The sequence below is a fragment of the Thermobia domestica genome, chromosome 15 (assembly GCF_964235325.1).
Source record: "Thermobia domestica chromosome 15, izTheDome1.hap1.1, whole genome shotgun sequence".
NCBI lineage: Eukaryota > Metazoa > Arthropoda > Insecta > Zygentoma > Lepismatidae > Thermobia > Thermobia domestica.
The window spans coordinates 2,856,403-2,882,237 of record NC_137468.1 but is presented as its reverse complement, the minus strand read 5'-3'; the positions used below and the strand labels follow the sequence as shown (position 1 = coordinate 2,882,237).

Genomic DNA, 25,835 nt, shown 5'->3' with positions numbered 1-25,835 from the left:
TCGCTGCTGTTGAAACAGACATACTGGCCATGTAGACCGACTATCGCTGCTGTTCAAACAGACATACTGGCCATGTAGACCGACTATCGCTGCTGTTCAAACAGACATACTGGCCATGTAGACCGACTATCGCTGCTGTTCAAACAGACATACTGGCCATGTAGACCGACTATCGCTGCTGTTCAAACAGACATACTGGCCATGTAGACCGACTATCGCTGCTGTTCAAACAGACATACTGGCCATGTAGACCGACTATCGCTGCTGTTCAAACAGACATACTGGCCATGTAGACCGACTATCGCTGCTGTTCAAACAGACATACTGGCCATGTAGACCGACTATCGCTGCTGTTCAAACAGACATACTGGCCATGTAGACCGACTATCGCTGCTGTTCAAACAGACATACTGGCCATGTAGACCGACTATCGCTGCTGTTCAAACAGACATACTGGCCATGTAGACCGACTATCGCTGCTGTTCAAACAGACATACTGGCCATGTAGACCGACTATCGCTGCTGTTCAAACAGACATACTGGCCATGTAGACCGACTATCGCTGCTGTTGAAACAGACATACTGGCCATGTAGACCGACTATCGCTGCTGTTGAAACAGACATACTGGCCATGTAGACCGACTATCGCTGCTGTTGAAACAGACATACTGGCCATGTAGACCGACTATCGCTGCTGTTGAAACAGACATACTGGCCATGTAGACCGACTATCGCTGCTGTTGAAACAGACATACTGGCCATGTAGACCGACTATCGCTGCTGTTGAAACAGACATACTGGCCATGTAGACCGACTATCGCTGCTGTTGAAACAGACATACTGGCCATGTAGACCGACTATCGCTGCTGTTGAAACAGACATACTGGCCATGTAGGCCGACTATCGCTGCTGTTGAAACAGCTGTTACATCGAGAAATAAATGTACAAAAAATATTCAATATAATTGACTTAAGGCATTTCTCAACCCAACACGAGGATCAGGAAAATATTAGCATAGGTTAGAGTGGAATAGGTTAAGTTAGGGTCAAATTTTCGACACATTATTGCTATGAAAGGGAAATCTATGATATATTTGACAAATATTATACAAAATACCACACGTACATGTACAAAATATTACATTAAAGCATCTCTATGGTATGCGTGCAATGTTACAGATTAGTTATTAACTCGAAGAAATACGCGTTCAGCCGTCTTCAAAAAGAACATGAAAATCAACAAGATATGATCGCTTATAGTAATGTGGCCACCATGCCTTGAAGTTGAGAATACTGGCCGTTTCAACCATCTGCACAGTACATTTCTTTTCCAGCTCACAAATCAAACGAACAATTTCTAGTGGTACGTAAGGCCGATGTTGTAGGGTCTGTTTAATCATACCGTAATCCATATCGCTAGACATAAAAGAAATCCATCAAATGGGAAAATGACGAATTTCGTGGAAACGTTTATTCGAAAGTAGAGATGAACAAATTCTAATGAGAGTGTGGTTGCGGTTTTGTCCACTCCATGCGGCACTAAACAAGTGAAGCTCTGTGACTGTTCGTGGTATCTCGTTCTGAATGTACACGGTGAAGAAAGTGCATATTTCGTTTGGCGATTTCTTGCCTATGCCTTCGTGATAGAGATACATTTTGGAGGAATTATAACGTGATTTATGAATACAGAAAATATTCACCTCTAACTGCCGCCAATAAAACATGTCCTGTACAGGAATTTTTGGTAGGTTGATCACCTGCATAAAGTCAAACGCTATGCCTAGTACGTTCTCATGATTTCGACATATTTCATTGATTTCAGCCGTATTAATTTTGTTCCTAATGGACTGGTCTGGATCAGCCGTTGAGTTGAGAAATGTCATAAGTCAATAACTTATGACGTTTCTCAACTCACGAACAATTGTTGCATGTCGATACTGCACGGACTACTAGCACGACTTTTGTCACTTCATAACCCAACGGTGTAGCTATCTTTCACGAATCAAAGCTGTACATAAACTCATTTTCGGCCAATGAGTGACTTATGACGTTTCTCAAATCAACGATTCATTTATATTTCAGATTTTCACCAATAAAGCTTCCCTTCTTCCTAAATGCTTGTGTCAACATTGCTGCGCGTGTCATCTTTCTACAGCTTTGTCCGCCATTTCAAACTTCGGTTTTATTTCCTGTTTCATTTAGAATATTCACTAGCAGTACTTTTTATGTATCTAAAAATACTGTAGATTCTATTGTAATATGTCCTCTCCAATTTGACACGATTTTCTCCGTCCGAATCATCATTGATTTTGATTTTAGTTTCCGATGTATGTAAGAGGTTATAGTTTCACTCCTGGTGTATATATATTAAGGGTTTTAGTAGTGCTTTACTTCTCGGTAACTACTGGTCGAATCTAAACCAAATTTGTTGAGCAAGTAGCACATCCTCTAGGTAATATTGATCGCTACATTTGGCGGTCATAGTTACGCTCGGCTGAGCAACAGAAGCTTTGTTACACAACTTTGCACACCGAGAGGATGTGAGTTCGATTCACAGACAGTATTGCCTAAGGGCGCCAATCCTGGGGGGCCGGGAGGGCAGGGCCTCTCAAAGCTCATGTGGGCCCCCCTATTGTATTTATGAATATACAATATTTGACATAATTTGAATGCAATTTGTCTTAAAATCCTCATATATATATACCTTCTGCATCTGAATGGCCCCCTCCCAAATTTACAGAGAAATCGGTGCCTTGGTATTGCCTTTGTTAATGTTTACTTTCATCTCGTATTCTGAAGGGTTACTCCTGAAATATTATAGGTAGGTAAATATACAGTATGCAGTAAATTCCCTCAGTATAATTACACTACATCATTAACCAATGTATTCGTTAAATTTTGATATTGCTAAATTTCGTAATAAGAGCAATAGCACTGATTTTCAAAATAAGAAGAATAAGTAATAATTCGTTTATGTATGCAGTTAAAGGAGTGCATGTTGATGTAATAAAGTTATTGGTACTTTAAGGTTATATTTATTATTTTTCAATGCAAATTATTTACCAAAAAGAGAAAAGAATTAGTTAAAAAATCATCAAAACTATTCGGAAATTGTTCTTACTATACTGACCGCGACGACTAGTGTAGCCTGGTCTCTACACCAATCACAGAACTGCTTTGCCTCACGTATAATACATCGGAAGAATCCGGTACACATCCGACTTGCGAACGCACACTTGAGAAAACGTGAAACAATAGAACGGTACCAACAATGTTATTAAACTTAGAAGACAAGGCAAACAAGTGCCCAAAATCAGGATTTACAGAACTATAACACGAACATTAACTATTATTGGAATTAAGTGGTAATAACAATACTAACAGAAATATAAAACAATAACAACAAAAATAAACAAAACAAATCTAGCGGCTATCCGACAACACTGTACCATGAGGAGATGTTATCCACATATCACGAGGCAGGCCGGTAGCCAACCCAAAAATGTAGGGGGGGCCCGGCCGAAGTTAGGGGGGCAATCTAACTACATTACACTTCATCACCATATTATCGTTCATTTGCAAGCCTACCGTGAAAATTTTAGGGGGGCGGCCCCATAGACCTCCCCTGAATACGGGCCTGTCACGAGGGACAACACTGGCAAAATGTTATGGGTGAGGATTGACGAACGAGACACGCCCTCACATTCTATTGGACGCTGAAATTGGTAGATACACACTGTAAAAGATTTCATAGGTAAAATTACAAAAAAAAAATGTTGGCAATATGTTTGCTAAAACTCTATGTAAATCAATTTATTCCTATAAAGTAAAATTACTATGGTGTAAAATAACATTTTTATCAATAAAAATATCATATTTTCTAATAAATTTACTGTAAATTTGTAAAAAAACAGCAAATTTTGTAATTTAATCTAAGGAAATGTATATCAACTTACAAAATAAAGAGTAAATGATAATCCAAACTACAGATTTTTTTTCCAGTCTAGGTCAAGCAAGCTTCACGATCACAGATCGTTGGCATCACTATACATCTGTTCACATTTTGACGTTTTCGATTTTTCGAAAAGTAGAATTTATTAAGAGTGCTGGAATTGGGAGTAAGGGTATTTGTTTTCTCTTTATTGCAAAAGATTACATTTCCTCTAGCTTTGTAAATATTCGCGTATATGCAACCAACGATCGAAACGAAAAATACGAAGTGTAATAATCTTTTGCATATTAGTATGTATTTAAGTATACCTCTCACTTAGAACTTTAGCGGTACAATCTTATGACGAAAGGTACTGTATGAAAATTAATGACAGGAAGAAGTGTTGAAATATTATGCCGGAGTACAAGATCTATTTCAAGCATTCCATACAAATGCAAAATATACACGGTGCGTTCAATAAGTTCCGGGACTATCTTGAAATAAAATACTTAACATTGTGGAAAAAATATTACCATGCTAGTTTCCTACATGCATCCTTACCCGCGCTGCACACTCAAGGGACCAGTCATAAAATCTCTGGAAAACGCCCTAGGAAAGTGGGCTATAGAAGCGCTGTCACATATCTGTTTCTTTATTCGTTGTCAGTGTTGAGAGAATGTACTACGTGTCGCCATCAAATGAAGTAAAACTATGATTGATATTAATAGAATGATGCAGAGCGCGTACGGGCATCATTGTCTTACGTTAGTCGAAGCATAAACGCGCCGACCAACACCAGTTGTTTTTGGCGAAAAGAAAGGTCATAATCCTTGAAACCCCTATTCGCGTGATTTGGTTCAGTGAACTTCATGCTTTTCCCAAAGTTCGATTTTCAGTCAAGAGGGAGCGTTTTGAGTATGTTCTGTGGATTCAAGCGAAAGTGACGGTGGTGCTAAAAATTCCATTAAACGACTTTCGTAGGGCGTTACATAACCTCAACGACCGGTCCCGCAAGTGTGTAGCATAGGACGATGTGTATGTACGTAGGAAAGAAACTAACGGGGTAATAATTTTCTCTGCCATCGTTAGGTATTTTACTTCGAGGAAGGCCACGAACTTATTGAACACATACACTGTCTATTTTACCACCAAGCATTCTCTACTTTTTCAGAACTATTACCTACTTCCACGCGGGTGCACAGAATGAATAACTGGCGAAAGAAAATACAAAGTTGAAGCTGAAGTTGAAGAATATATTATCTTTTTTCATTTTGTTATGCGTCAAGCAGTGAAATATCAAAATCAGAAACATAATATATGTATGACAAGAGTAGCATGACAAGCTTCGTCCAATCTTTTTCTCGATATCTATCATCCATTTAAGTCACACCTAAGAACTAAAATGCTAATGATTGCTTAATCTTTCGTTTACTTGTTTTATCCTATAGGACAAGAGAGCTTTTAGAACAAGAGTGGAAATTATGTTCATACCTTCCTTAACCTGATTAGGGTAGGTCCCATACTTTTGGAGATACGGCCCTTTAAAATTCAGTTTTCATGTTTTCGGAAGCCTATAGAATAACTCCGAAAGGAAGTATTAGTGCACTGGGGTTGGTCTATACTTTTTGTCTTATCTTGGTGTTAGGAATCACCTCCCAAACGTTGGTGTTGTTTTGAAACACTCAGTAGATCTTGTTTGTACTTCTTTGTTAAATGTGACTTTGAGTATTAAAGATGAATCTTATATTTAAAAATTATATAGGGTTGCATACAGACAGATGGAGAATTCATAAACATTCTCACTATCAGCGGGGATTCATGTTGTGCAGAGAACGTTCCGTTACTATCGGTACGTCTTGGAAATTTCTTAGGGTCAATTTTCTGTATAATCTCTTGATCCGGCAGCGATATCATTCAGCGGTCAGTAGATATTCGGCATTATATAAGCGCCTTCGCCTGTTTTTTAATATCTCTTACGATAAAACGGTGCCGCTTTCGGCTCATGATCATTAATCATTTCCTGCATAATTTCATTTCTGTAATTTGTTATCGTACCATCCTGAATATGAGATTTAAGATACTTAATTATCTTCAAGTATACTTTATTATTGATAGGGTCTACATTATTATTGGAATTACTAAGTTAAATACGTTAAATTCTCAGAATTACTCAGATTACTTGTGTCTAAGCATATCATTTTGTGTATATTGTCTATATACAATCATTAGAAATGTTCGAGTTTGGAAAGTAAGCTATGATTCTAAACCGGAAATGAATTTCCGGAAGCGACAAATTTGATATAAATCGATTCGTTTCATCATTGGTGCACAGTGTTGTTCTAAAAATCTTATCCACCCACCTTTCTTTAAAAGATCATATGCAAGCCTTCAGTTCGTCTCCAAATTGCCTGGACGACAGCGACATCTCTTGGTGTCATGTAGGACGCAACACAGCTAGTGACAACTATTCATCTAACTGTGAAGAATTGAGAGTTAGTGCGACTGAGAGATTGAAACCTCTTCTTTTATAATAAGAGGTAAGAATATCTATATGGTTTCGCCCAGCTGGTATGCAACCCGTAAATCTTACATGAAGTTTGTGTATTAGCATTACGCCAGACTGAGATGTTTTGCTATTATAAATAGAATCGTAATCATTTCACTTCGTTTATTGAATTTATCGTAGCTTACGCTGATCCTTTTCCTATTTTAATTGGTGTCGCTTCGTTACTTGTACTAACAAATCTAACATCTCTAGTTGGAAACGCAACCTTTCAATTAGCCTACAACCTGTCATTGCGGTATTCTTAATTTTTTTCAATGAACATCTCGTTTACTCCCCCCCCCCCCAGCTTCCGATATTTTATTGAGAACTGGTACTTCTTCTATGCATATACAACGTAATTGCTTGCAGTGTAAAGTATAAACTTTACCAAATGATGACCTCCCCAGTAAAACTAAATTTTACAACGGTTTATCGCTGTAATTGTCATTATCATTGTCAATCTGTATTTGTCATTGTCAATCTGTACCTGTTTTTATGTAAAGGATCAGAGGCGTAATAGAGGAGCAGCTATGAAAAAAGGAAGATAAAAAGAAATGTCTTGAGGTTGCTAGGTAGAAATAATAAATAGATATGTGTGTGAAGAAAGTAAGAAGTAAGTAACGATTACACTAGTTAACAAATTTAAACTTTTTGTTTGTTACATGAGAAAAATCACCTGATCTTAAAGGAAGTTTTTGCGCTGAATTCGAATATGCACTCGGTTTCTCTCCATCACGTACAGTTTTCCTGTAACAGAGGGATTTTCGGGAAATTCCTTCAAAAATTTCCCTTTTTCAGATATTTTATTCCCCTAGCTCCTGTCCCCTTACATATAGTAACATAAAAATTATACCTAAGTATACCTTGATTTATATTTAATAAACCCTAAAAGTTTCGTAAAAATCGCTTTGTTCTTTCTAGAGAAATAAATATATTTGTATGTATACTGTGTGCACTGTTTATTGCACCTGATAGTAGTGCTTTCAGATCTCCTGAGTTGGGGTAAAAACGATTTGCTTTATTACTACAAACACAGACATAAAAATGAATATTTACAATAGTCAACAACACACTTGTATTGCTCTCTGTAAATTAGAAACGTGTATAAAAATAGAATGTACTTCCAACATATATATTTTTTAAACGTACAGTATATGTATATCTTAATACATATATATATACAATTCTCCAAGGTAGTTGCTATTTTATTAGGACTGCAGTGCGGTTACACGAAGTACCAATGTTTTTTATGTTTATGGGATAGCCGAGCTGATGACAAACATTAGGAAGTGAAGGAATGGGAACCTAGAGTGAATTACGTACCTGGAGAATGCAACGTCAAATACGCTCCTTTGGTAGATCCTAATAAGATATTACTACCGCCACTTAATATCAAGTTAGGACTTATGAAAAACTTTGTCAAAGCCATGGACACATCTGGTGAAGGTTTCAAGTATTTGCGAGATAAGTTCATTAACCTGAGTGATGCTAAGATTTCAGCGGGAGTGTTTATTGGTCCCGAAATTAGGAAATTAATGCTTGATGATAGCTTTGACAGCAAGTTAAACAGTGCTGAGCTAGCTGCCTGGACAGCATTTAAGTGTGTTGTGCGCAACTTTCTGGGCAATAACAAAGCTGAGAGTTACACAGAAATCGTACAGGACATGATACAGAAATACAAAGAGTTGGGTTGTAGGATGTCTTTAAAAATCCACTTTTTGCACTCCCACCTCAGCTTCTTTCCTGCTAACCTAGGTGCTCTCAGCGACGAACAGGGGGAAAGATTCCACCAAGATATAATGGCAATTGAGAAAAGGTACCAGGGACGATGGGATCCTTCAATGATGGGGGACTATTGTTGGGGTCTTGTTAGAGAATGCAACATTTCTTACAAAAGAAGGAAGTAGTGTACGTTTTTGTAACCCAATGGAAGTTTCATATATTGTGATAGTTTTGATTGTCTTTTCATGACCTTTTGGTACATTTGTATTATTGTTTATTGTAAATTGTCACACTTGTAAATTATATTGTATTATAAAGCAAAACGTATATATAAAGCAAAACGTTTTACCTCAACTTAAGAGATCTGAAAGCATTACTATAAGGTGCAATAAACAGTACACACAGTATACATACAAACATATTTATTTCTCTAGAAAGAATAAAGCGATTATTACGAAACTTGGAGGGTTTGTTAAATATGAATCAAAGTATACTTAGGTATAATTTCTATGTTGGTATATGCAAGGGGACAAGATCTTGGGGTGTAAAATAAACGAAAAGGGAAATTTTTGAGGGATTTTCCCGAATATCCCTCTGTTACGGGAAAATCGTACGTGATGGAGAAAAACCGAGTGCATATTCGAATTCAAAAAGTTCCTTTAAGAACAGGTATTTCCTTTTATGTAACAAAACCTTTGTTAACTAGTGTTATTGAATGTAATGTGGTGAGACTTCTTTTGGAAATAAAAAGGTAAAATCTAGTTACCCTCGGAAAGGATTGTGTTAATCTGCTAGTATAATAATTCTTCGCATTACTATTTATCCATACGTATTGACTTGCCGTATTATGTTTATAAGCTGATGTCATTATATCTTTTTGGTGCAACGAAACCCGGGACCCTGTACAAATCTTGAAGTAAAGTAAAGATAGGGTCTTAATTTTTATAAAAAGTGACGTATGAATATTGAATGTACTTTTTTGCGTAGTGGCAGAAAGATTATACGCCAGTCAACTATGACTAATATACATAGTGATGATATGTCCGTAATTGGTAATTCAGAAGAATCTATGTCTGAAACAGTAAATACTAAGCAGATCTTAGATATGGTCCGACAATTAAGTCAATCCGTGCAATCGAGGGATGATAACTTGATACAACAAATTAATGATATTGCTATGAAAGTTAATCAACAGATGTCTAACGATATTGCACTGAAAGTTGATGAAATTATTGCACTGAAAGTTGATGAAATTAAACAAAATACAAATCAACAAATACAGCAAATTTCTCAGGAAATTGATGAGAAATTAGATGAAAAATTCCAACAGTTTGCTGATAAATCGTCACAAGATATCAATACTTTGAAAAGATCTATAGAAGTTTTGGAACCCGCTTTAACTCAACAAGCAAAAGCAAATGAAAGACACGACTTCTAAAATTAATAATCATAGTCTACAAATAGAAGTTTTGGAGTCCGTTACTACACAGCAAGTGACTCAAATTAAGGATAATATATCTAAAATTCACAACCATAGTCGTTTGATATATGATATGCAGGAGGAATTCAGATCGATGCAACAAAGGCTAAGTAACAGGAATAACGCCTCAGTTCCTTCCAATCACGACGAGACGCTTCATCAACGGGAAATCCCTATCATCGAGTGTGATTCTACATCTCCTTCAGTTTATTCGTCGGAAGATAATATAGTGCAAGATACTAATGAAACGGCCGGAGTGAGACCAAGAAGGCGCATACATGAAAGGAGACAGGATCCACAAATGCCAGAAGTACGGTATGTTAAACGGCAACGGAAATGAGATATTGGAGAGTCTAAGGTTTGTTTTAAAGTAAGTGAAATTAAGGCGATGACCAAATTCAGTGGGAAATATAATGAAATGACGGCCAGTTCTTTCTTAAAACGATTTGAAGATGAGTGTAATCTAATGGGAATCGACCAATCTAAATACCTGAAATTATTGCCCCATGTATTACTTCCACCGTGTTACACTTGGTACGAAGCCGTACGTAATAGAATAAGTAATTATGCAGATTTCAAAAGAGCTTTACTTGCAAATTATGAGAATGATTTTATGCTAGCAAATAGAGACGCGGTGATTAGAAATCGACCTTATAACTCCAGGATTGATAGATCCGTAACAGACTTTCTAGTGAATACATATAACGAATTGAAAAATATAAATCCGTTGCAGCCCGAATCTAGAATTACAGCTTCTATTCCTATTTTACTACCGTTCAAGTTACAGCAGGTTTTATTATCAACTCAATGCGTTAATTTCAACCATTTGATCATGCTAGTCCAACATTTTGAGAACCAATTTCAGGTACTGAATTGCAATAGTAATAACAATAACAATCGTGGACCAGGAAACTACAATCGTAACCAAAGTAATCCAAATCAGTTAACAATCAGAATGAAAAGACTCAATTAGCTCAATTTAACAGGAGATCTAATAGCGTCAATGGAACTCAAACTCAGTCTGGAAACAGTGGTACTCGATTTTATAATAATAGACGAAATTTTATGGCCAGGCAAAATCGTTGGAATATTGCAAATAATAATAATAATGTAGGCAATAGATCTAATTTCTTTCGTAATAGAAATAGCTTTGGTGCCAGTGAGAATAGAAATGATTGGAGTGGTCATAGTGTAGAAGATACACTTACACAATATCGAGAAAGTACCCAAGAATGTGGTATACAATGTGATCTAATAGAAGTTATGAGACACCGTGACCTGGGATAGATTGTATTGATGTGAAATTGGATTGAATCTGCATTGAGGAAAGATGAACATACTTTATGGATATGTGAATCGGTTTATTGTATCTTATTTTGTTATTTAATCTTGAACTTCATGTTTATGATCGTAATTATTCAATTTATGTCAACATATGTGTTAACGTTGTGTTTCCTTTGATATGTGTATTATCAACTCAATTACTAATGCACTAAATAGTGATCGCTAGTATGTTTGAATGCTATATTGCCTTCTGCTAATCTTTAATATGATAATGATCTTTATTTGTAAACAATACCGATTGTACATGGATGTTTTCGCATATTGCAGGAAGGAATAGTTAACTAGTAAATTTGCAGAACCCTATTGAATAGATTAATCGACTTTTTTTATATATGGATATATGAATAATTGTAAATATAAAAGAATATAATATTGTAATATGGTATGGAGAAGTAAATATTCGTGTCAATGTAACGTTATTTAATACGAGGTCTATTCCAAAAGTGAATGTTCTGTAATGATTAATCCAGGGTTCTTTCCTTCGTAGTAAAGCTACTGCGGAATTCCCGTCCAGGGCGACATTTTATACAACGGTTTATCGCTGTATTGCCATTATCATTGTCAATCTGTATATGTCATTGTCAATCTGTACCTGTTTTTATGTAAAGGATCAGAGGCGTAATAGAGGAGCAGCTATGAAAAAAGGAAGATAAAAGAAATGTCTTGAGGTTGCTAGGTAGAAATAATAAATAGATATGTGTGTGAAGAAAGTAAGAGTAAGTAACGATTATTGAATGTAATGTGGTGAGACTTCTTTTGGAAATAAAAAGGTAAAATCTAGTTACCCTCGGAAAGGATTGTGTTAATCTGCTAGTATAATTATTCTTCTGATTACTATTTATCCATACGAATTGACTTGCCGTATTATGTTTATAAGCTGATGTCATTATAATTTGTACGTGAGTATAAATAAAATTGCAAGGAAGTATTAAACATACCTCTTGTTACTGAATTGTCTCTTGAACACTGTACCATTTCCCTGTACTTTTCGCCTTTCGCCTGGAAAAGAAATATAGAAAAAAAGATCATTTCTGTTTCATTAAAATGATCAAACATGATTGTAACCAGTGATTTTTCTATAACATACTAAAAAAAAATCTATTATCCCGACAGCGGTATATTGTACAAATATACGAAATCTATAAGTTTACTACGGAAATCTGTACGGAGCGCACGTTATGTATATGCTACATACGTATTGCTTTTTTTCTACGTAAATATTACACCATGCAACTGTAGGATGTCTGACATCTAACAATCTTCCATATATTACATACACTGAAAAAATCCGTTCTCCGGACAGCGGTATATTGTACAATCCGCGGCAAAAAACCTGCAACATGAGCATATAAGTTTATTGTGAAATGACGAAGTCTTTTGCTCCAAAATAAGTGTGCACGGGAGGAGGCCGATGTTTATCCTGGCGAGATTCGTTCCACTTAGACGTTATGTTCATTCCCTGTGCTGTTAGGCGTAGGTTCACAATAAATTTACATCCTCATGTTGCAGGTTTTTTGCCGCGGATTGTACAAATATACGGAACCCTCTTGCTTACTACAGAAATCAGTACGGAGCATACGTTATCCATATATTACATACGTATTGCCCTTATTTGTTACATCATGCCGTTGCAGGATATCTGACATCTAACAGTTTTTGTATATCACATGCATATGCTTATGTTACATTCCTCAGCTTATGTGTTATATTTGTCCATTTGTATGTGAGATCCTGACCGCATACATTGTTTCATACGGAAAGTACGTATAGATGGAACACTTATACAGAAAGTATTACGAAACATACGTATGAAACAGGATGTTAAGAATAGTCGAACGTTAAGTCCAAAAACTACAGGAATTAACCATACAACCTACGTTTCTACGTACGCCACATTGGCGTAGTGAATGGGGCGGTAAAAATTGGTCAAACTTTTAAAATTGAAATTTGGAAATTTTTCACTATTGACAAAATTTTAAAATTGGCGCCTACACTCAATTTCTCTCTCTTTTTCTTTCTCCCTCTTTTTCTTTCTCTTTCTCTCTCTTTCTCTTTCTCCCTCTTTCTCTTTCTCTCTCTTTCTTTCTCCCTCTTTCTCTTTTTCTCTCTCTCTTTTTCTTTCTCATTCTCTCTCTTTCTCTTTCTCCCTCTTTCTCTTTCTCTCTCTTTCTTTCTCCCTCTTTCTCTTTATTTCTCTTTCTCCCTCTTTCTCTTTCTCTTTCTTTCTCCCTCTTTCTCTTTTTCTCTCTTTTTCTTTCTCTTTCTCTCTCTTTCTCTTTCTCCCTCTTTCTCTTTCTCTCTCTTTCTTTCTCCCTCTTTCTCTTTCTCCCTCTTTCTCTTTCTCTCTTTTTCTTTCTCTTTCTCCCTCTTTCTCTCTTTTTCTTTCTCTTTCTCTCTCTTTCTCTTTCTCCCTCTTTCTCTTTCTCTCTTTCTTTCTCCCTCTCTCTTTCTCTTTCTCTTTCTCTATGGTTCAAGATTCTAATGTTGACATGCTCGTCAGTAATCCGTGTTACACCTTGTTTCTACCTGCACGTAAATATCATTAGTGAATTAAGACTAACGAATGATCGGCCATACTACATTATTATTTTAAGGCCCACAAGCGTTATTACACAATAACTTTTGTTTTGTTAAGTATTAATCTTTGAATTTGTGACCTGTATGTTTTCAAGTGTTATTTTTGTGTTTACTTCTACTAAGAATGTTTCTGTAGGTTCTAATCCTATACTTATGCGTAAACAATGGAATGTGAGTTTATTTAACAAAAGTTGCTGTACTGAATATAATTAATAATAAAGGTTTTACTTTGTAAAACACAAATAAAAAATAACTGAATATGAATCGAATCTATATAGATGTAACGTATTTCACTATTGTTATTAAAATGTTTATAATATCTTTTGTACCGGTACTTAATCTAAAAATGTAAAATCTCAATATTTACTAAAACAAATTAGCAAGTGTAAAAACATAACTTTTCTTATTTTTGAATAATAAGTATCCCTTTTTAAAATCACGAGATCAATATTTCTTTTTTATTTATAAATGATTTCTGGTAGGGATGCGCACGACACAAGATTTGTGGCTGTCTCGTCTCGAAAATGTGCTGTAAAAGTGATGTCTCGACTCGAAAAATGTATATTTTACTATTGGAAGAGCCGTGTCTCGACTCGAATTTTGTCAGGAAAATCCTGTCTCAACTCGTCTCGTGCGCATCCCTAATTTGTGGAGATTCACTTCTACAGCTGGTATTCGTACACTAACAAAAATCATTTAAGTAATTAAAATCAATGAATAGTGAACACTTCTATTCATTGGATTGAAATGGAGGCACTTCCAGAATCTCCCGTAGAACTAACAATTCAGTTCGTGATGAATAGCAATGTTGCCGGATGCATGTAAGTAAAAGTTTTATTATGATAATTTCAAAGTTTCTTTTTCATTGTTTTCAGGAATTGCATAATGTAGACAGATCCTTAATACACCATTTGATTCAGTGAAACATCAGCACTGTTGCCAATTCAGAGTGTTAATTTTTGAAAACCACGTTTTCCCTACTAACCACTAACAGAGGCCTCAATCCGATTAGTTACCGATGGAAATGAAAAATTATTTTTTCCATTCCATAGTTTCCAAGCTATTCAAACTATACAAACTGAAAATTAACGACAGAACATCTATAGGTATTAGTTATGAGTCAATTTACGTAATTTGCAAAAAAGATTGATTTACACCTTTGGTTACATCTGGAAACACTGTGTGGTTCCTAGTGTACTTCAATCGTTACTTCTAGTTTTATGCATGAACATGAACAATTTTTCATTTTGGTGTAACCATTATTTGTGTACCGCTTCGGTTCAAAAGTTCTACTATCCCAAACTCCGGGTTGCATTGTATATTGGACACCCTGTACTAGGGTGTCAGATTAAAATAGTCGCAAGGTAAGTACCACGGAAAATACTACATGTCTTAGACTATGTATTTACCAAGTTTCATTGAAATACACTTATTAGGTATAAATATAAAAACCGAAGTTTCTTTGTCGAACCAAGCGGAGTAAATTTCGTCGTTAATATCTGTACACTATGACAGTAGCTGACAGTCGTGTCCTTGTATGCTTGTTCAAGTTTATGGTTTCTTTTCACCACTGAAGCTATATGAAACGTAGGTCTACAGTTTAAGATGGAGTCTAAAGAACCATAATTCGTTGAATTTTTTTAAAAAAAATTCCTACCTATAATCGAATCTGGGATTACATGCATGAGATGCGCACGCGCTATCCACTAGACCATAGGCGGAAAGAGAAAACGAGAGAGGAAAGCTTTCCTTATGTAAACAGTAGCACGTGATACATTATTTTGAATAGAACGGCGAAAAGGTAGTCACATTTTTTTTACACTATATTTCGAATTTTGCTTACATCATATCAGTAATGAAATAACGCTGAGTTATAAGTTTTTCCCGCTGCTGTGTTTTAGATCCACTACCATAGTTTATTACTAAAAATACTAGAAAACATTTCTTTGATTAGCATACAATATTTTGAATGTAGTTTTGTGTTCATAATCCACTAAAATTCAAAGTTTAATATTTGCCAAGAAGTTTAGTGATTACACTGTAAAAAATCGTACTGTTATTTCAACAACATGCCTATATGATAAAATATAACACAAACAAGTGGTTAGAACAACTCACTCTCCATTTGGAGTTGTGTGTCAAATGCCGGTAGTTGAAATGACACACAGCCTGTGTGTTAAATTAACGCAAGTGTAGAATCTTCGGTGTTGTTTTCTGTGTGATTGCCAAATATGTTGGGCATCTAATTATAAATGCTTATGAATTGAAGCTACAGACAAACACAGTAGAAAGAAATACTTAAACAAATCCAGGTATACGCAAAATATCAACATGCAAACCGTGCGATGTATTTTCAATTGTTTTATATAATGTTTCTGAAGAAATATATCAACAGCGAGAAACAACATCGTATTACTGTGTTACTACTACACTGCATTAGAGCTTACCAGTCAGTACTGGGGACTGTGCTTCAAAAATGGCGGAAAACAAGTAGAATCACGATTAAGAGGTAAACATATTATAAGGATATAGGTAAGAGTTTCCTATCATTCTTGAACAAGTTGTTGGTGAAGATTGTGTTTCGAACCATCAAGAAATACTTCACAATAAATGTTGGGGAGGCTGACAAAAATTTTTATGAAGATTTTCTATATGAAGTGTTCTGTAGTTTGCTATTCTTATTTTAAAATTAGAATCTTCGGTAAGCGTAAGCATGCACACCACGTGGTTTTCCAACACAGAAAAGTGGTTACATCAACACCATACACGGAGTTATTTCAACATAGAAATAGGTGTCGCAGTAACACAAAAGTGGAGTCGAACTAACACCAAAAACGGAGTTAATCTGGTGGTCTGACCTTGAATTTTAACACAGGGAGTGTTGAATTAACACCAAAACGGTGTTACTTACATGGCTTTGACCTTGAATTATGACACAGATTGTGTGTTGAAATAACAAGAAAATGATGTAGAAGTAACACAGGGACTGTGTTATATTGATACTTGACATGGTGTAGTATTAACACAAAATAACTAACACACTACACAATGTGTTACTTTCTTCGTGTTGGTGCAACACCGCCACAAGTAACGCTGAACACTTTTCTCCGCACTACGACCTTGACATGGTGTCGAGTCAATACCGAAAATACTAACACAGGTCCGAGTTTAACACCGTTCAACACCGGTTGTGTGTTAAAGACGTAACACACTCCCTTTGTTAAACGCCAACACCACGGGCACTGAGTTAAACTAGCATCGCATAGTGGTAGTCACACTGGAACCATTGCCCTGTGTTAAAATTGAGTTGAATTAACACAACCATTTTTTACTGTGTAGGATCACAGCGAAACGTCTCAAATGAAGTTTATTTGCAACTGGAAGGTTGATCCTTTCTAAGCTGACGTTGTTTAAAGCATTTAGAACTCCTTAATTCCTTTTAATTCTTCTGCAGGGTTTGGCAGAAAGAAATCTTTGATTTGGGTGGTGCGATATCTTCAGATAGGGGAAGTAAACAGCGGTGAGCAGCGTGTCAGAGAACAGCGATATACTTGTCATTTTCAGTGTACGCCATAGCGTGGTCGGGAGAATCTCGTGCCTTTCGTCTTGAAGAGTTGTTAAAAAATTATGGGTCAGTGATAGGTGTTCTTTTTTCTTCTGAGGAAAAGTTCCATCTCTCTGGCACACTAATGGAGACTATCATTTGAGTAATGTTTTGTTGAAAACAAGTTGATGTAAAGTGGACTTTTGTGTATCTTAGGAAATATATTTCTGGTCACGGCATCCAGGGCTTTTAAGCCAGTCACGTATGAAGGATGATGTCTTTGGGCGATCACACTACCCTCGGCGAAAATGGGCCGGCGAAAATGGCGGCCTGAGACCTTTATATAAAGTACCATCCTGACATTTGTCTTGGGTGAATGAGGAAAAGCCAAGATAACCGTCACTGAGAACATCTGGCCTGAGAGGGCTTTATACCATGCCGAGAGAGTGTCCCAACCAAAAATCAAACCGTTTGACTCTCGCACCAAAGGAAAGAGCGTTTGGGAGTGCCATAATTGCGGTATCTTGTTTGACTTTCGATTTACTAGCTTTCCAAATAGGGATGTTCTATCTGCCGTACTCTGCAGTGTATAATAAGGGGTAAATCATATTTGAAAGCTTATTATCAAATACAGGTGTATTAGAATATACAAAATAGGCCTTTATTATTATTATTATTATTATTATTTCACACACTTACAAGTTCCTCAACTTCATGTAAACATGAAAACAGTCTGTATGCATCCATACAATTTTCCGAATCTGAAACAAAAAAATGTAGTCATTATAAGTTACGTAGCATTACATTCAAAATTACCCTTCACTTAGTTGTAGTTAATGTAAAATGTTTCAATTTTACATTTGCATTGATACACATATACATATATCTATAGATTGTGAGTACAATTTTATCTTTTAATTCCTAACGTTTTTCTTGTTACAGCCGCTCAAGTGAAAAAAAGTGTAATGACGGGTAAAATTGATTCCTGAACGGTGCTCAAGTTTCTGTATTTGAGAGGCAGCATACCAAAGAAAACATTTGATGTGATGAAAGAAATTTATGCAGTAGTCGAAGTGAGACGGTATGCGGGGGTATGCCATACCATGTCTGGTTTTTCAGTGATGAAAGCATACCAGCTCTGGTTTTTAGTGATCAAGACATACCATCACGAGAGAGTAGATGCTGAATATCTTTCATAAATCCATTTTTATACACAGTAATTGACAAATACCTTTGCACGTAAAAAGGATTTTATTTCTTATGCAGAAATAATTTCTAAGTTGACAACACCGATATTTTTGTCATCTTGTTCCTGTCTTTTGTTTCTAAAATGAAATGTCTTCAAAGAAGTTCATCTAGTTTATATTTTGATATACCATATTGAATTGTCTCTTTCGTATGTATGTGTGTGGTTTTCTTGTCTTAATTCATATAAATGTCGTGTTTGGAGCATGAGCGGATTTCGGGATTGTCCGGTGTGAGGACGATTCTTCTGGGAGTTTGGAATACCCCTCAGTCGAGTGAGGGTCCAGGAAGTTTCCCCGCAGGAAATAGTTAATGAAAAATCTCGGTTTTCATCATTTTTGTGTAGGCCCTATAATTCTCTATAATACAACATAAGAACTAACTAACTAACTAACTCTATGGCCTATGGAACCCGGAGGTTCAATGCCGCGTTCACAAAAGCTCTCCACTGACTTCTATCCTTAGCTAACTGCATCCAGTTTCTACTCTGTATTCCAATCTCTGCGAGATCCATCTTAATATTGTCCTCCCATCTGCGCCTAGGTCTTCCTAATGGTCGTTTTCCGATTGGTCTTCCAATCAAAACTTTGAAAGCGTCTCTACTTTCTTCCATTCTAGCTACATGACCCGCCCATCTAAGCCTCCTAGACTTGACGACCCTAACAATGTTGGGTAAACCATATAAATTATGTAGTTCCTCGTTATGAAGTTTCCGCCATTCCCCATTCCCGTTCCTCTTGGGTCCGAATATTCGTCTCAGGATCTTGTTCTCAAATACTTTCAGTCTATGTTCTTCCCTCAGAGTAAGTGACCATGTTTCGCAGCCATACAGAACAACAGGCATGATTATCGTTTTGTATATTTTAAGTTTCAAATTCCTCGACAGAATTCGCGACGACAAGAGATTTTGAACCGAATAGTAACACGAATTCCCTGCTTTTAGTCGACATTTAATTTCTCCGTGAATATGATTTTCCTCTGTTAATATTGATCCTAGATATTTGAAAGTATCCACTTTATCAAAAGTATTATTTAGTATTTTAACGCATCCATAATTTGCTGTATTCCGGTCCCGACGCACTTCCATGTATTTAGTTTTCTCTGCATTTACTTCTAAACCCATGTCCCTGCAAGCGTTTAATAAGATTTCTGCATTTCTTTCTATTGTTCTCCTATCATCTCCTATTAAATTTACATCATCAGCATATGCCATAACCTGGTGAATACTGTTCAACGTTAAGCCCTGGTTGCTATCTTTGATTTTCCTTATAGCGTATTCCAAAGCGAAGTTAAATAATAATGGCGACAACGCATCTCCTTGTTTCAGGCCATTTTCGACGTGAAAGCTCGTGGACAAAAAATTTCCTACCCGGACTTTACTTTGGGATTCATTTAAACATATCTTAATTAATCTAATTAGCTTTCTCGGTATTCCAAGTTCTGCAAGAACGTTGTATAATGTTTCTCTCCTAACCGAGTCGTACGCCTTTCTAAAATCAATAAATAGTTGATGTACCGGGGTATTGTATTCCCACTTTTTTTCGAGTATTTGGCGAATGGTAAATATTTGGTCGATAGTTGATCGATTTCGTCTAAATCCGCACTGATAATCTCCAATAATTTCATCTGCATATGGGGTCAGTCTTGCTAACAGAATATTTGAAAGGATTTTATAGGATGTTGACAGAAGAGAAATGCCTCGATAATTATTACAGTCAGTTTTGTCGCCTTTCTTGTGGATTGGAACAATGATTGATTCTTTCCACTCTTGTGGCAATTCTTCCTTGTTCCAGATAAGGAGAATGAGTTTGTGTATCTTGTTCCACAATTTTTCGCCTCCAGCTAAAATTAACTCAGCCGGAATTTCATCTACACCCGGAGATTTGTGTTTCTTTAATTTCTTTATAGCGGTTTCTACTTCTATTCGGTTGGGTTCTGGAATATACGGTTCTGCGGTGTGTATCTCCCTTTCTCCACGAACACTAGTTTTTGGTTGCGTGTTAAGCAAATCGTCAAAGAAATCTTTCCATCTATTTAAGATGCTATCCGTGTCAGTGAGAACTGTACTGTCAGATTTCTTTAATATATAAGCACGAGGTTGATAGCCTTTCTTAAATTCGTTGATTCCCTTATACATGTCCCGTATGTTTTTATTTTTACTATTATCTTCAAGTTCCTTAATTTTAGCTTTCAGAAAATCGCGTTTCTTTGTTCTAAAAGTTTTGGAAGTTTCCCGCCTGATATCTGCGAAATTTTGTGTAGTCATTTCATTCGGATTTTGTAGTCAGCGTAATTTTGCCTGTTTTCTCTTCTCTGCTAGTTTTATGCATTCCTGGTCGAACCATGGTTTGTTCCTACGTATTTCCGCGTGTCCCAATTTTTCTTTTGCTGAAATTTTAATGCTATCTCTAATTTCAATCCAGTTATCCTCAACACTAGTGCACTCCGAATCTTCTAAAGCCGAAAATCTATTCGAAACTTCAATCTGATATTCCTCTCTTACCTGGCTCTCTTCTAATTTCTTTAAATTGAATCTCTCCGTTTTCGGACAATGAATATTACCTTTATTCAACGATAACCTCTCTCGTATTATCGCTGCTACCAGGTAGTGGTCAGTGTCACAATCAGCCCCTCTAAATGACCGGACATCAATTATGCTAGATTGCCTTCTTCTATCTACTAAAACGTGATCAATTTGATTATGTGTTTTCCCGTCTGGTGATGTCCAAGTGTATTTATGAACGTCGCGATGTGGTAATTTTGTACTTATAATACAACATAAGGGGATATTTTATTTTTTTCAGAAAGTTGCTGCCAAGGTATCAAAATCTCTCTATGCCCCCTCCCCCTTCGTAACTAAAGAGAAGCTCTCCAGTGGTTTTCAGTCAATATGTAAATAGAAATGCAATATTTTAGGTAACATACCTTCACTGTATTTCAGCATTTAGATAGACGGTATGTCGAGTCAAAATCTTAATGAAACATACCGTCTCTGCTTTTTTTCCCCCACTTCGAACATTGAATTTATGGATAAGAAGCACTGTCGTCGGTTCAAGTAGGGTCGGCTTTTTGTGGAAGGAATCCTCATACCAGGACAACTTCTGTCTACTATTGATGAAAAGGCCATTAGCATTGAGGATAGTTAAAAATGTTTATATCCTTCAATGGGACTCGAACTCATAGACTGTTCCTACGCCTGAAACGGTTCGGCTATGACCACCCCTGCTTTTTCTTTATTAGATACCATTGTAAATAAATATTAGATTTTCAGATATTCTTACTTTCAAGCCTGTTTGGAAACCAACTACATGTAGTAATCTTTATGTTTGCCGTTTGGAAGCAGTACACAACAAAACCATCACTGTAAACGGTACTAGTACCATCTATCGGATGTTGCAATAACTACCGCCACATTTACTTCCTTTATCAAACATTTAAATTCTTTACCCCAATTCTACAAGCTAATTATCTCGAAAATTTAAATGTATTCTTTCTACAATGACAAGGGAATTTTCATCAGTTACAACCTGAGGTTTATGTTCATTACACGTATGTAAAAATGGAACTAATAATAAATACTACTACTACTACTACTACTACTACTACTACTACTACTACTACTACTACTACTACTACTACTACTAATAATAATAATAATAATAATAATAATAATAATAATAATAATAATAATAATAATAATAATAATTTGGTTTTGAGTGCTGTGAACATCTGATAACCTAAAATACAGCACTTGTAAAAATATTACGTACATAAAATACCTTATACAACAGGCTACCCAAGATTATTTATAATGAGTTATAAGTTAATTGTAAAACTTAGCAGCATAGGACCCTTGTCAAAAAAATTAAAGTACACAAATTCTTTAAATCGTGATCTAATAAAAATGTTCAATTTACCAAAATATTTCCAGAACAATGTAAGTTAAAGTTTCATCTCAAATAGGTTGGTACTACTTTCTAAATTTTCATGGACACCAAACTAAAATATATGTTTTGATTGTCGTATTGGTTAAAATATACTGAGAATGTTTTTCTTAAGATTGGCAGATAATTCTTTGCCATACATTTAATATATTTGTTAATTTATGTGACAGATACTCTGGAAGATTTTTAAAATACATATTTATGGTCAGTTTAAAATTATAACCTTCTATAACTCATTTCAGTATCTCAGATTTTGAATTTCATGGGATCATCGTCGATTAACTACTTATTATATAATTTGGGGCCGCGGTGACTCCGTGGTAGAGCGTTCACCTCTGGTGCTTGGGGTCCCAGGTTCGATCCCAGCCCCCGCCAAGTGAACTTTGTGGTGGACAAACAAAGTGTGCTTGGGTTTTTTCGGGGTTCTCCCGTTTCCTCCTACTTTCTTCATTTCACCATTTCATTCATTACTCATCATCGTCTCCTTTAGCCTAACGGGCATAATCGTGGGACGTAAAACTCAAAGATTTCATTTCACTTATTATATAATTCAATACTCTTATACCTACATCTTTTAGACAATATTTGTTACAGTACTTAGTTTCTAATACCATTTAAATAATTGTTTTATTGATGAGTAGAATAAAAATTATCGATCTGGTCCACTTTTTATCACATTTTTAAGTGATTTTATGAGTTGGCAACACTGCTCAGTGACGGTTCCGATTCCTGTTCCTGTTCCAGTTTTGGTGTCAGTTCCAATTGAACACAGGAGCAGATAATAGACTACGAACATCTATTGAACATAGCAGAAATTGCACTGAGTATAGACTACGAACATCGCCTTTTACGACCCTGGTAACACTGCATATTTTATGACTACTTTCATATGATTGGAACTGATCAGTGTTGCGAACTCCTAAAAAAAGTCACTAGTAGCTTTTTACGACCACCTTTTTGCATCCGGGTAAAACGGCACTAGAAGCAGAGTCGGAACTGGAACAGTAATTGGAACCGGCACTGAGTAGTGTTGACAACTCATAAAAATAACAAAAAAATTGATAAAAGTGAATCAGATCGGTAATTTTTATCCTATTTTGATGACTTTTCTTCTATCAAACAAACTTCGGAGACCCCAATAGTTTAGCCAATATTCATAATTATGAGAGTTTTTTTTTTTTTTTTAATTTTGTAGCAAAGTAAAATGACAAAACATTTCTGAACAGATTCTATTTTGTTTATTAGCGTGTTACAGATACTGTTCCAAATGACTGAATCAAATTGTTGTTTAGATCTGATCTACTGTCTTGTATAAACACATGAACTAACATCTTTAAAATCAGGCCATTGGTTAAATATAAATCTTATAATTTTTCTTCTCTCTTCTACCGTATTATTTATATGACTGCCAAATTTCGGTTACCTGTCATATACAATATCAATATCTTTTATTTATTATTCCATAGTTACTGTTTTTGTTAGTGGACGCAAAAACCGGTTTTTCGGTTTTCCGTTTTTAGAAAACCGGTTCGGTTTTCTCCGAAACCGGTTATCGATTTTCTCCAAAATCGGTTCGGTTTTTCACCTGATCCGGTTTCGGTTTTCTTCAAAGCCGATTCCGTTTTTTTTTTTAATTTGTTCTATTTCTGGCGAGAATGGTGTTTCGTTGTTCTTCGGAAACCGAATCCATTTCCACAGAAATAGTTTTGTGTGTTTTCGAAAAGTTTTCACCGAAACCGGTTTTGGAGAAAACCGAAATGTCGGATTTTCGGGTTTCGGTTTTTATAGAAACCGGTTTTAGGTTTTTATAAAAACCGGTTTTGCCCATCCCTAGTTTTTGTACTTACTAAAATTCTGAGTCTTGTTCGTAAAGGTCAAACATTTAGTTTTTCACAGTTGATATGTAAGAAACTACTTTTCTACCTTTTGTTTATTGTAATTAAAGCTTTTTGTAATGGGGCCGCAGTGGCTCAGTTGTAGAGCGTTCACCTCTGATGTATGGGGTCCTTGGTTCGATCCCAGCTCGCGCCAAGTGAACGTTGTGATGGACGAACACCGTGTGCGTGGATTTAGTCAGGGTTCTCCCACTTCCTTCATTCTACCATTTCATTCATTTCTCATCATCACCGTCTCCTTTAGCCTAGCTGGGATAACTCTGGGACGCAAGACTCAAAGATTTTTGTTTTTGTTTTTTGTAATAAGAAATTATTGTATTCATTACTGGTAACTATTCTAAAACGTTTCATACCATCTGGGTACAGTAATATTTTTAAAAATTGGATTTTTTGGGGGCAAATCATTTATAAATATAGGGAAAGGAAGAGGTCCTACGGGAGACCCCTGACGTATTTCATTTCCTACTTGACATTCACTTGATGATACATTGCCAATATTTTTTACCTTAAAAGTTCTATTTGGCAGGTAGCTTAGTATAATGATAATAATAAAACAATGCTTTTATAAAAACAGGGGCGTCATTTGAGGAGAGCAGGAGACAATTGCCCTCCTGCCATTCCCAAATGATCCCCTTGGTTTGTATACTGACATACCCATAAGGAAAACGTGAAACGTAGACAATCTTGCCCTACACCTGACAATCTTAAAATCTAGACAATGTTGGCCTACATCTGATAAATCTTAAATGACGCTACAGACGCTACAGTTATAAACTATAATAAAAATAAAATATTACTCTTTTTGCTATAGTTCATGAAAGCACTAACGGGTAGGTCCACGGAAATAGTGACAAAAATTCATGAAAGAAATATAGTTATAACTTTTAGTCAAGTTGTTATTTTGATTAAAAAAAAATATAGTTGTATGTAGCTGGCATCATTAATTTCTTTTCAGAGAATTACTATTTTCTTATTTTTCCCATAGGTTACCTTTCATTTATTGAGTTTTAATGTTGATTATATTATACAAGCCTTATTTATTATTACATAGGTCTTACTTTTTACTGTCGGTATCCCAAGTAAAATTTCATACAACTGATGAAACCTTTTCTTAAAATAAAGTTCAATGTTCAACTTAATTAAACTGTGCTTATTTCAAATTATTATAAATGTATGTTGTTTATACTTAATAATAAAAGACGGTTGACAAATGTAACGTGAGTTACCCGACTCTGTGCATATTCCACTAAAATAAGTAGTCATAAAATGTAAATAAAAATTTAATATTTTTGTCATAATTAAATTATGTGCGTTCCTATCTTACATAGTACTTTCATGCACATAGCTATGCCAGAACAAAAGAAAATGTACTAAAAAATCACAGGTTCTGAATGTAGGTAAAAAATTTGAAACGTGACTTACTATAGTATTTTATTTTCTCCTAGGTTTGCTGTATCATATAAAATGACGATATTTGGTAATTATCTGTATAAATATGACAGCTTTCCTTTTTTTTAAAAAAAAAACAAAAAAAACGGAGCTTTTAAGTTGATTGTGGTTAGTATCCTTCAAAATATACGTCATTACGTAACGTGAGTTACCATGGACA

General features: G+C 35.7%; 1 protein-coding gene across 1 annotated transcript in view; it reads right to left on the bottom strand.

Moving 5' to 3' along the window:
- Window positions 1-25,835, bottom strand: part of LOC145671806 (uncharacterized) — a 129,441-nt gene that overhangs the window by 23,842 nt on the left and 79,764 nt on the right. The window contains exons 10-11 of the mRNA XM_081741039.1: window positions 17,842-17,903; window positions 11,960-12,020 (exon numbers count right to left, since the gene is read on the bottom strand). Of these exons, the coding sequence (XP_081597165.1) occupies window positions 11,960-12,020; window positions 17,842-17,903 (123 nt within the window). The remainder of the gene's footprint in view (window positions 1-11,959; window positions 12,021-17,841; window positions 17,904-25,835) is intronic.